This window comes from Erinaceus europaeus, chromosome 3 (genome assembly GCF_950295315.1).
Source record: "Erinaceus europaeus chromosome 3, mEriEur2.1, whole genome shotgun sequence".
Classification (NCBI taxonomy): Eukaryota; Metazoa; Chordata; class Mammalia; order Eulipotyphla; family Erinaceidae; genus Erinaceus; species Erinaceus europaeus.
In genome coordinates, this window is record NC_080164.1 from 42,685,919 (window position 1) to 42,699,115 (window position 13,197).

General features: G+C 40.5%; 1 protein-coding gene across 3 annotated transcripts in view; it reads right to left on the bottom strand.

Annotated features, from left to right (window-relative positions):
- The window catches only part of DGUOK (deoxyguanosine kinase), a 51,662-nt gene extending 41,320 nt beyond the window's left edge, over window positions 1-10,342 (bottom strand). The window contains exon 1 of one of the 3 annotated variants that reach the window (XM_060187070.1): window positions 10,134-10,342. In XM_060187070.1, the coding sequence (XP_060043053.1) occupies window positions 10,134-10,275 (142 nt within the window). In that variant the 5' untranslated portion in view covers window positions 10,276-10,342. The remainder of the gene's footprint in view (window positions 1-10,133) is intronic. The other 2 variants (XM_007518941.3, XM_016186342.2) reach the window with 2 other exon arrangements.
- Window positions 10,343-13,197: the final 2,855 nt, after the last annotated feature.

Consider the following 13,197-nt stretch of genomic DNA (forward strand, 5'->3'; position numbering starts at 1 on the left):
ATAATGGGAAATACATAATTCCAATTACTGGAACAACTGCACTAGGGTAACATCCCCATCCTGTGCCCATCTCAAAGGCAATTTAATAATCCTAAGTTGACTTCAGCCAAGAATGACTGTAAACAGGGGTGGAAAGTTCTAAGGGCTATGCCATCTTGTTGTTTAAGGAACCTGGGCTATTTACCACAGGGCAAGGTTTCTTAAATAACATTCCAATGGAACTCTGCTGTGCTAGGCCCCACCCACACATTCAGTAATTATTTTTAAAAATTACATATTTATATTAAACCAGATATAGCATGCCTTTTTTTCTTCTTTCCAACTAATGCTGAGATACCTGATTACAACAGTTGTTTACTTTCTGCCTGGATTTTTGACTGTTGTTAAACTACGACAAAGGTGTTTTTTTTTAATTTTATTTATTTTCCCTTTTGTTGCCCCTGTTGTCTTTTTATTGTTGTTGTAGTTATTGTTGTTGTTATTGATGTCGTTGCTACAAACATGAAATGAGAGAAATGGAGAGAGGAGGGGGAAGACAGAAAGGGGGAGAGAAAGACACCTGCACTCTTGCTTCACCGCCTGTGAAGCGACTCGCCTGCAGGTGGGGACCGGGATCTCGAACCGGGATCCTTATGCTGGTCCTTGTGTTTTGCGCCATGTGTGCTTAACCCGTTGCGCTACCGCCTGACTCCCACTACAAAGGTTTAAAAGTATTTCCAATGTTCCTAGCAGTGCTGTCACTTCTCCACTGTCACAGTGGTCCTCCTAGTGACCACAACACCTGTACCTACCAAAAACTGCTCTTCTTCAAACAGCACTGGGCAACAGTGACAAGTTTCTTTTGTCCAGGTTTTTATGACCTCCTTATCACTATTTGATCACAGCTAAAATGTTTTCTTTTTCCTTTTTAATTTTTTTCTTACCTTTATTTATTGGGTAGAGACAGCCAGAAATTGAGAGGGAAGGGGGCGATAGAGAGAGAAACAGAGACACCTGAAGCACTGCTTCACCACTTGTGAAGCTTTCCCCCTGCAGGTGGGAACTGGGGGTTTGAACCCGGGCCCTTGCACACTATCATATGTGCACTCAACTAGGTACGCCACCACCCAGTCCTGCTAAAAGGTTTTATTTCTACATACTTAAAAAAAATTTTATTTGACAGGACAAAAATTGAGAGGTGAGGGAGATAGATATGGGGAGAGCAAAGAAACATCTGCAGCATTGCTTCACTGCTCATGGACCTTTCTTTCAGCTAGTGGGAATCTGGGGTTTGAACCAAGGTCCTTGTGCCTGGTGGCCTGTGCACTCAACTGGTTACCACTACTTGCCACTCCACCCATCCATACACATATTTTTAATATCATGACATTTGGGAGTTATCAAATCTCTCAAGCAGCATCAAACTTTCTGATAGGGCCATAGCTATCACTATACTTTATTAACACTATACTTTATGTGCCACAACTTTTTAAAAATAAAGACTGGAAAATACTTTCTTAGTGAATGTCACTTTGGACGCTGGGAGATGGTGCACCCAGTTAAACGCACATAGTACTAAGTGCAAGGGTCTGAGCCCCTGGCTCCCACCTGCAGGTGGGATGCTTCACAAGTGGTCAAGCAGGTCTGCAGGTTTCTATCTTTTTTATTTTTTTAATGTTTTATTTATTTATTTTCCCTTTTGTTACCCTTGCTTTTTAATTTTGTTGTTGTAGTTATTGTTGTTATTGATGTTGTTCATTGTTAGATAGGACAGACAGAAAAGGGGAGAGAAGGGGAAGACAGAGAGGGGGAGAGAAAGATAGACACCTGCAGACCTGCTTCACCACCTGTGAAGCGACTCCCCCTGTAGCTAGGGAGCCAGAGGATTGAACCACGATCCTCACGCTGGTCCTTGCGCTTGGTTTCTATCTTTCTATCTCCCCCTACCCTTTCAATTTCTCTCTGTCCTATCCAATAAAATGGAAAAGATGGCCACCAGAAGCAGTGGATTCATAATGCAGGTACCAAGCCCCAGCAATAACCCTGGAGGCAAAACAAAAGTAGCTTCAACGTGTTGATTTTTAAAAATTTATTTATTTATTAATGAGAAAGATAGGAGGAGAGAGAGAAAGAACCAGACATCACTCTGGTACATGTGCTGCCAAGAATTGAACTCAGGAGCTCATGCTTGAGAGTCCAATGCTTTATCCACTATACCACCTCCTGGACCACCAACATGTTGATTTTTATCAGCACCAAGACTTACTCTACAAGTGACCAAAGAATTCTGTTAATGTTCTTCCTTTCCTAAACCATGGATTTTCTCTTCCTATGATTTTTTTTTCTTCCTCCTCTTTTTCTTTCTTTTTTTGGCCACTCAGTGTCTACACAACAAAACAAATTCACTTCTCCTAGCAGCTATTTTTCTTTTTAAAAAAATGTTGATTAATACTAGATATGACAGAGAAAAACTGAGAGGGAAGGGGGAGACAGACAGAGGAAAAGAGACACTTACAGATCTGCTTCACTGCTCATGAAGCTTCTCAGCTGCAAGGGGCAGCAGCAGCAGCAGGAGCTCAGGCCCAGGTCTTTGTGCACTGTAACTTGTGTGCTCAACCAGGTGTGCCATTCACTGCCTGGCTCAAATTTTTCTAGAAACTGTATCTGCTAAAGCTACATCATGCCACTACTAACATCTAGCACTAATTAGTATCTTATGTAAACAGAAAATAATATATTTTAAATTTAATACAGCTGTGTTTCAAAGGACTCGCTCAAACATACCATCACCTCCACGTATTTCCTTCCCTTAAACATAATGAAAAACGTGGGGGAAAAACTCATTTCTGAAACTTCTTATCAAACATCAAAGACAATAAACATAAAGCTGTCTATCTTTAAACAAACAAAAATTCTTCCTAAGAGAATGCCATGCCTTTACTTCAGGAACTGCACTGGATGCTGCATTTGTTTACCTATTCATTCAAAAGATGTTTGGAGGAGCTATTAAGTGGTAGATACTATAACTAAGATGGTGAACTAGGATGAGAACTTGACTTCAAGGAATTTATATTACAACCCTAAGATTAAGAAGCCAGGATCAGATAGGCTCTGAGCGTAAAAGCATTCTGGGCAAACTTAATACAAGTTACTTAGCAGGTTTATTTCAGAAATTTAATACATTTCGCTCTGCTTCCTTTTCTTTTCATTGCAAACTATGTTTAAATAAAAAAGAAAGAAAAGTCTCTTACAGATTCCAGAATACCAACCAAACTCATCTGTTCAAGCTGAAGTTACTAAACAGGGTAGGGGCTGAGATGGCACTTTGGTGGTGGGTGAGGTATGTCAACACATTTTGGGGAGATGTGAAATTGTACCAGAGAAGTCTTATAAAGCAACATCCCCTCAATAAAAATTGAATGAAGAATGAATTTCAAGTGCGCGCGCACACACACACACACACACACACACACACACACTCCATATCTACTGGATATGCAATGTCCTCCTCCACTTTGCCCGAATTCATTCTTTCACTGCTGCCTTCTTTATGAAGCTTTCTTGAACTCCTTCCAGCTCTTCTTCATCCCTAAGCACAGATAATTATTGCCTGCCCTGGTTTACCTAGGTTTTACACTATAATTACTTGCTGACTCATCACTCTCTCCAATTAGGCTGGGAGCTGTCTTTTTGAAGACATAAACTGACCTTATTCCCCTTCCATCTTGAGTCTCTAGTCATGTACTACAAATGGAAATAGATGAGTGAAATGACTTGGATAACAGTAACAGGGGCTCAATACACAATGTTTGGATCAAACAGAAGTCTTTTTTCCCTAGGCTTCTTTTGACATTTTTTTTTTTTTGGTGGTGGTGGGGGGGTTCACCACTCTGGTTCAACTTTTTCAGATAGTGACAGAGAGACATTACAACAATGAAGCTTCCCAGTGGTGTACATGGGCTTGAATCTGCATTGCACGGATGATCAGGTAAGCTGTCCTAACAGTCCCCTGACCAAGTATTTATACTCAAAGTTAGAGGCAAAGGAGGTTTTGGTTTTTTTTTGTTTTTTGTTTTTGCAAATCCAGGAGAGCACACACAGTAACATGTGCAAGGACAGGGGTTCAAGCTCCTGGTTCCCTCCTACAGGAGGAACTGCTTCATGAGCAGTGAAGTAGTGCTGCAGGTGTCCTTTCATTCTTCCTATTTCTGTCTCTGTCAAACAAACAAACAAACAAACAAACAAACAAATAAATATGATGGTAGAATGGCCAGCCACTGGAAGTAGTGGATTTGTCATGCAGGTAGTGAGCCCCAGTGATAACCCTGGTGACATTTAAAAGAAAAGTCAGAGGCACGTTAATGATGTTCAGTGGTCTCTAATGTTGAGTGGTGGAGGAATGTATTACAAGGAAAGCTCCCACTGCTTTGTGTACATATCTCTAAACTGCAAAAGTTTGAAAATATCTCCTTTCATAATATTTTACACAGCCACTTTTTCTTCGACCTAGGTTTGTGAACATATGGGAGCTGACTTTGGAAGGTGGGAGTATATTTTAATGTTGAAAAGTCTTAAAAGACAGGGCACACATTTTATTTTTCCAATTTTAACAAATTCTGGGTGCCAAGTTTTCAACCTCTAATCATATAGAACATATAGTTTTGTAATTCATGCTAGGTATCATCACTTGCTACCTGATCTAGCTTCCTTATTTGCAGGGTAAAATTTAAATACAACAACAGGAATGAAACATAACCACCTTCAGACAGGACAAGGGTTCACCTTCTTTTAGGTTCCCTGAGGATACCACCTATAACTAACAAATTCTTTAACTGGTTGTAAGAGTATTTTAATATACTTCCTTTGTGAGTACTAATGACTAACTTCTACATGAATATTACATCACAGGACTCAAACACCTAGTAAAAAAAAAAAAAAGGAATAAGTACAATGGGTCAGGCAGATTGGATGCTGATGATATAAAGATGACTAAGACACAAAGAGACCAAACTCAGAGAAGGTATTGGATATATAAACCATCTGAACAGAAATCAAGTACTGTAGCAGTTGTGGGTACAAAATGTTATAAAAGAGCACAGAGGAAGCAGTGACTAATTCTGTCTAGGAAGAGTCATCAGGGAGTGTGGGGTGATGGCATACACTAGGAAATAGATTAGAAAAAGCCAAATTAAGCCCTCCCCTCTTCTCCTTATTAGTCACACTTTCGTTAGGCAAATGCATTCATTTCCAAGGCTTCAACAACTACTCCCACAAATCCACATTTCCATATCTGATGTTTCAGCTTCTACTTCTCTCTTAACTTGAGGTATATGTTCTGATCTATCTAAGAAAAGCTACCTTTGTATATCTCAGAAGCACCTTATATCCTCAAATTTCTTCTTCCTTTATCACCAGTTTTCAGAATCAGACTTCAAATTATAAACCATACTGTCATTCTCTATACCTCCTTATCCCTTACCACTAGTTGGTCACCATGTCGTGTCAATCCTATATCCAAAATCACTCTCAAACTATCTCTTCTCTATCCCTCCATTCTAATTGTTTAGGCATGCATCTGCTCTCCCTCCAACTATAAGAGTCACAAAGCCAGTCTGTCTACTCCAAACTTTATTCCCATTCATTCATTCATTCATTCATTCAAAAGAATACAAAGCACTGTAAGAATACAAAGCACTATGGAAACTGCAGCAAATAACACATAGCAAAGAAAATACCTCCTTTATGAAACTATCTAATTTGCTCATTCTTGTCAATTTCCTTTTATAAAAGTAATCTGGTCATGACACATACTAGCTTCCAGTCTTCAGAAGACTTTCACTGTCTATACAAACTATTCCTAGCAAGGCCCAGAAAGCCATCAATAACTGGCAAATTCTGCCTTTCCAATCTCTTGTTCTGCCATTCTGTCACAGGTCTTTTAAACTCTGGGTACATACAGCTACTTCCCTGTTATTAAAGCTAAATGTGTTTCTTAAGGCTTTGCTTGGCAAAGGTTATTTTATGTGTCTCCAACATTTTTTCCTTTTTTCCCCCTTAGGAATTCCTATCCTAAAGATCTCAAGTTTCCAAGAAATTATGTTCAAATGTCTGTTTTTACTGACTGTAAGCTCTTAAAAGACAGGTGCTGTTATTACATGAATCCATCCTAAGAATGGGCACTGAGTTTTGGCTGCAAGTCTAGGCAAAGATTAGAAAAATCTGTAGAGGCAGCTCAAATTGCAGCTGATGACCCATCTAAAGTAATTATTTCTTGAAGTTCTTTGGTACTTTTCTGGACTCTAAGAACAGTTTTCTTCAGGTACATGTTTCCCAAAGTACAATAGGGAATATCTTCAAATAACACGGGGTTAGGGAGGTCACAGAACTTTGGAGTTAGGTGCAGCATGCAACTATAGCTCTGTAATCTTGTAAACTATTAATTCACTAATAAAAAGTAGAAAAATAAATAACATCAAGTGGTGGGAGTGAGCAGTAGCGCAGCGGGTTAAGCACACGTAGTGCAAAGCGCAAGGACCGGCTTAAGGATCCCGGTTCGAGTCCCTGGCTCCCCACCTGCAGGGGAGTCGCTTCACAGGCGGTGCAGGTCTGCAGGTGTCTCTCTTTCTCTCCCCCTCTGTCTTCCCCTCCTCTCTCCATTTCTCTCTGTCCTATCTAACAACGACAACATCAACAACAATAACTACATCAACAATAAAAAAAAAAGGGCAAAAAGGGGAGGGAAATAAATATAAATAAATATAAAAAATAACATCAAGTGGGTAGAAGGGTCCTCCTTTTGATAGTTCAGATTTGTCTGGAGAAACACACACAATTGATAAAGTAACAAGTCTCACTTTAAATTCAGAACCACTGAGTTCAAGCAGGCAGCATCTCTACATCTACACTGAGTTTATGTAGCCCAGCATCTCTACATCTCTCTTGCTCACTCAACAAGACTCATGTCTTTACTTACACTCATTCTCGGCTAATCTTATTTCATGGAGAAAATAGATACCAACAAAGACCTTCCCCAGGGTTCTATCATACCTATTTGAATCTTTACACATTTATTTTATACATTCCATGTTAAGGGTAAATTATACTCCTAAAACCAACTACTTTCCACTTGGACAATACATTCTATTCCTCTTGCTTACTAAAGTACCTCCAGCAACTCCATCCCCTATCTTGTTTCACTAATTTCCTCTGGTTACCTGATTATTCCCATCAACTGGTGGTGAAGCAGGGCTGCAGGTGTTTCTGTCTCTTTCCCTCCCTATCTCCCCTCACCTCAAATTTTTCTGTCTCTATCCAATAATAAGTAAATAAAAATATTTTAAAAAATTTTAAAGAAGAAATGGCCACTGGGAGTGACAGATTCGAGAAAAAACAAAAAACGAACAACAGAGGAGAGAGAACCACATCATCACTCTCTCACATGTGATGCCAGGGATTGAACTTGGGATCTCATGCTTGTAGGTCCATAGCTCTAGCCACAGGGCCACCTCCCAGGCTTCCCAAATAGTTGTCTTAACTCACTGTCTTCAGTTCCTCACCTCTCATTGTCCTTGAACCCACAGCTCTTGAAAAAATTATTTTCATGTTCACTACAGAGCTCCACTAAACAGCATTACAATAACAGATGATTACTCCCTTCCCCTGAACTTGGCTTCCTTTACTTGGCTTCCAGAATATCATTCTCATTTTGGTTTTTCTATCTCAGTAATGTATTCTTTCTCAGTCTTGTTTTTTGGCTCCTCCCTATTTCCTCAATCTCTTCAGCATTTTCATGCGCAAGACATAGTCTCTTAGTTGTAATTATTACTTAGATAACCTATCATGACTAGAATCAAAATCCTGACAATACTCTAGGTCAGTCTGTTTTCCCTCATTCTTCTCCATATAAGAAAATCAGAACCCCAACTTTCAAGTTGTTCAACTAAAATGACTGGAGCTGTTGCCAACTTCTTTCATTATCTCATACTCTATCTACATCTGTTATCAAATCCAGTTGGTCCTGCCTTCTGCCTTAAATGTAATTAGACTCCATTACTTCTCATCATCTGCACTGTTACCACCCTGCTCCAATTAACTGCAACTCATTACTGCAAACATCTCAATTCTACTTTCAACACAGCGATGTCTATTATGTTTTATAAATATTGAGTTAAAAACAAATTGAAGGTTTGTGGCAATACTGCAATCAGCAAGTCTATTTGTGTTATTTTTCAAATAGCATGTGCTTACTTCCTGCCTACCACATTAAAGTATGAACACTGATTCTTTTTAGATTTGCTACTGCACACTTAAGCTACAGTACAGGATAAACATAACTTTTATCTACATCGAAAACCCAACAACTACATGTGACTTCCTTTGTTGGAGTGGTTTGGGACAGAACCTACAGAATCTCAGAAGTGTGCCTAGTATCAGTCATAATGATTTCTATAAGTCACTTGTCTGTTCAAATCTTCCCATAGTTTCCCATCTTAGTGTGAAAATCCATGATAAAGATACAAGGCCTAAATAATCTGTCTCCCTCTCCTTTACCTTCTGACTTTGTTATATCCAACTCTCATTATCTACTCCAGCAAATGGCTCCCTATCTGTTCTCTTCACACACTTTCCACCTCAGGGTCTCTGTACTTGGACTTCTCTCTACCTGGGAGACTTCTTCCAGTTATTCACATAGCTCACTCCCTAACCATCAGGCTTTTGCTCAAATATCACTTTGCCACTAAAATCTGTCATGGCTATTCTATTTAAAATTGAAAATATTCAATTTTAAATATTTTATTCTATTTAAAATTGAAATCTCCCTCAATTCTTCAGAATATCCTGAATATCTCTGAATATCCTCCACTACATTATCTCTGAATATCCTCCACTACATTATCTAAAAACACTGTTTTTGCCTAATTTATGTGCTTATTCTACCTCTACAGTCCCATAATGGCAGAAAAGTGCTACCATATGAAAGTGGTTCAAAGGGTCTTTTGTTGAATGAATAAAATGATAAATTCTTAATTTGCCACTAGTATGTCTTCAATAGTCAACATTTGCTAATCCCCCATTTAAGGCTAACATCTTAGCAGGTGCTAAGTCAGAATTTAGTAGCACTAACTTAAATGTTTTGATTTCTTTTTTGTACTTTAAAGACACCTAGTCTCTGCTAACAGTTATTTTAAGATTTAAAACTATGTTTTAAAGGTACATATTATTTTGTGTCTTGAGGCAATTTTACTACTTCCAAGAATCTTTTCTCACTCAGAAGACACCACAGCACTAGCACTTCCCCTGGTGCCATGGCACTCCCACCTGAGCCCTGCCTCTATACCTTGTTTTTAAGTTTTTTCTTAGTTCTTTTGTTATCTTTACTTATTTATTGGATAGACTGCCAGAAATTGAGAGGAAGGGGGAGACAGAGACAGACAGGCAGACTTGCAGCACAACTTCACCACTCACGAAGCTTTCCCCTTGCAGGTGGGGACCGGGGGCTTGAACCCGGTCCTTGTGCATTGTAACACGTGTGCTCAACCAGGTGCTCAACCACCCGGCACGTTTTTAAGTTTTAATAGTGGCTTTTTTTTTTTTTTAAATAATAAATTATACTGGGACAAGTGAAAGTGGTATCCATGTGAATTTTAGTAACTCTTGAGATTATAGACTACCAGATAAAATCCAGGGCATACAGTTAAATGTGAAATTTTAGACAAGTGTTTCTGATTTTTATTCTATGGCCCAAATACTCAATGGGTTACACATTAAAAATCTGCCTTTCATCTTAAGTCCTCGTTTAAATGGGCATCTTCCATTTTTCCCTAAATCCGACCATCCTATTCTAAAATAAAAAAAAGAAATGTGCACCCTAACCCTTGTCCTTTCCATCTACCAGAAAAACTAAGTACAACTCCTGTCTCATTCAAGACGGCATAGTTGCTGCACCTCAATAAATGTATTCCTATGAAAGCTTACTGAGGCCATTCTAAAATTCAAGGAGGCAAACGCTAACAGTACATTTTTTTAAGGGGAAAACCCTCGTAGCTCGTGAATACGTCGCCTTGCCGCTTATGACCGGGCTCAGCTCCTTTTGCAAACATCTCAGGCACCTATCAGCGGAGACCGGGACTGGGCAATCACTTTCTGGCCCTTACCAATGTTGCCTTCGATGGAGAGCCTTCGGAGTCCGCACTCCGCATGCAGACCCCTAGAGAGGTGCACGCCCTCAAGAGGCCTCTGAGCCATGGAATTGAAGAGCTTTCGCAGCAAACCCCAAAAAAGCCGGCCCCCAACCATAACACCCACTATTTGCGCACTGCGTGCTTCCGCCGAAGATCACTTCCGCTCCAGAACCAAGCCACACACGCTCGGGCGCGCCTCTGACGTCATTAGATCGCCAAACAGGAACTGGCGAGGGAGGGGCGAAAAGGAGTGCTTTGTTATCGCGATGTTTGTGGAAGCGCTCTGCGAGAGGAGAGGCATCTGGTGTGGGGGTGTTGACGAATTTGCTGATAACGGAGAGTCGGAACAGCGGGATTGGATCCTCCGTTTTTGTTCGTTGGATAAATAGTGTTTTTGAAGCCATTGGTCCAGAACCACATCACCTTTGCATTTTGGTATAACTAAAATTTATAACTAAAAGCAAATAAAGACAATGATTCTTACATTTTTTTCCAGGCGTTGTTTGGTTTTTATTCTAAAATGGGAGGAAATTGGACGGCCTTAAGTGGGAAAACAACGCACTCTGATGGTTTACATAACAGATGAGCTCCCCCCCAATTCTTTGTAAAACCCTCTTTGCTGTCAGTGTTGAATAAATCAACGCAGTTGTTCGCTTACACCCCAGCTCTTATTTCATCTCTTGAATGGTTTAAAAAAAAAAAAAAAGACTGCTCAATCGATTTGCACAATAGTCCCCAAATCCCATTAAGATGAAGTGACTGGAGGTTTTTTGAGTTATGTCTGGACCTCGTTTAACCAGACTGGGTTCTGTGGGCGTGAACAATGGCGGGGCGGGGCGGGGCGGGAGGCGGGATGGGGTCTGCAGGAGCAGGAGGCCGGGCCGGGCTGCCGCGATCCCCCTCGGTGCAGCCCAGCGCCGTGCCGGCGGGCAGGTACAGCTGTGAGCTGCTGCCCCCACGTGTGACCTTGGCTGGCTTTGCCTTGCCACACTCCACCGTCATAAAGACCTGAAACAAATGATTCATAAAGTGTTGTCAGAGGGTACATCCACTTTCTACGAGTAAATAGCTACGGCTTAAGACCGGAATCTACGGGCAAACCAGAATTCAGGCAGCACTCTGAGAGGTGGGAGGTTTTGGGAAAGAGTGATTGCAGAGATTTGAGAAAAGGAAAATGTCAGCGCTGCACATCCCGCCCCCACCCCCCTCTCGCCACATTTACATCCCTCCTTTTTCTCAGTACTTTTGTCTTTTTCAGCCAGTGTCTGACTTTCCTTTGCAGGTGGGAAGTCTGGGACTTTAAGTCCTTTCAGGGTGCAGCTGCACCTACGTATGTTATTGATGGGCCACAATGAAAACTAGGCTCCCTCTGGACCAGGCTAAAATTTGTCTATCTCCGCTTCAGAGACCCTTCCCTTTTGTGGGGTTTCCTCCCCCTAGTTCAGCCTCTCCCAGTCTGCTCACTGGTTTCTCTTTAAGAGCACTTGCTTCATATGTCATTTGTATATGAATCTTCATTTCAGAGTCCGCTTTTGGAAAACCCTAAAACATAAGCCCTCTAGGGATTTCTGAAACAGTGATTCTTTAAACCCTCAGAGGACAAGTGCAGGGACGCTGGAAGAGTGAAGTCGAGTTCCCTGTGCCTCCCACAAACTCAAGTATCTCCAGAAAGGTGTCTGGCAAGGCTGATAACTAGATGGAGTCTGCTCAGCATGAAGGATGGGACTTGGCTAGGTGAAGAATCAGAAGTGAGGACCCAGTTCTGTCATTCACTAGTTGGATGATTTAATTAATTAGTAAACTAGCTATAAAATGGAAATGATACTAAGATTGTAATGAGGGTAAGTGAAGAAATTATGTAAAGTGCTTTACTTAAAGTCTAGTAGTTACATAGCCACCCAATAAATGTTAACTATTATTACTATCCCTTATTTTCTCATTAATAGTTATTATGTAGGTACTTGAGAGCTTGTTTGGAGGTTCTAGCAGGGCAGCGCAGCTACTCTTATACCCTCCTATACCGGTCGGTCTCTATTCTGGGAAGGCGGTCCTCTTCCACCCAGCTCCTGGAGGACGCACATGGAGCGTGAGGGAGGAAGGGGACACCAGCCTATCAGCAAGATCAGCCGAATCAACCCTGGTGATTAATGGGGTGACAGTTGTCGCAGCCAGATCGCCCTAACATCCTGTGTAGGTACTTCTATTTCACCACAAATGATTGTCTTTTTTTTTTTTTTTTTTTTTTTTTTATGTTTGTATTTGTCTCCCTCTTTATGCAGTGAAATGCTTATGGCCAAGAATATTGTGAGGTACATAAATCCCATGAGGTCTTACTCAGGAGTTCTAGGTGTCCCCAATTCAGTAAATGCAGAATTAAACAGGGAGTAAGAAAGACGTAGTGAGAGGAAAAAAGGAAGGAGAGGAAAGAGAAGAGAGGAAGAGGAACAAAGGAAAAATGTTCTTTTTTTTTTTTCCAGAAAAGGCAATTTCTAAGAATGCAATAAATTTATTTTTTATATTTTATTTGTTTTATTTTAATGAGAGATAGATGCAGAGAGAGTAACCAGAGCACTGCTCATCTCTGGCTTATGGTGGTGTGGAAGATTGAACCTCAGACTTTGGAGCCTTATGCATGAGAGCCTTCTGCACAACAATTATGCTATCTCCCCCACCCAAGAGTGCTACAAATTTCTTGATTAGTTTCTGGGACTAAATACAATCCAGTTTTCAATGATTAAAGGACCTTGAGCCTTCCTTCACCTAACTTGGTAACACTGGCTTTGAACCACTTATATGCCCTGCCCTATAGTCTTGTGTTTCTGTTCATATTCTCTGTGTATTATCCTTGAGTTCAGAGGTTTACATCTCTGAAAATCATTATTTCTTATAGCCCTAAAAAAAAAAAAAAGCCGTCTAGTCCTCATTCTTATTCATGTCCAAAGAAAGGGAAACAAGATGATACAGGCAGAGTACTAACTCTAGAGTCAGAAATACTTGAAATTTTAATTTTGGTTTGTGTGGTCTTCAGCAAGTCCAT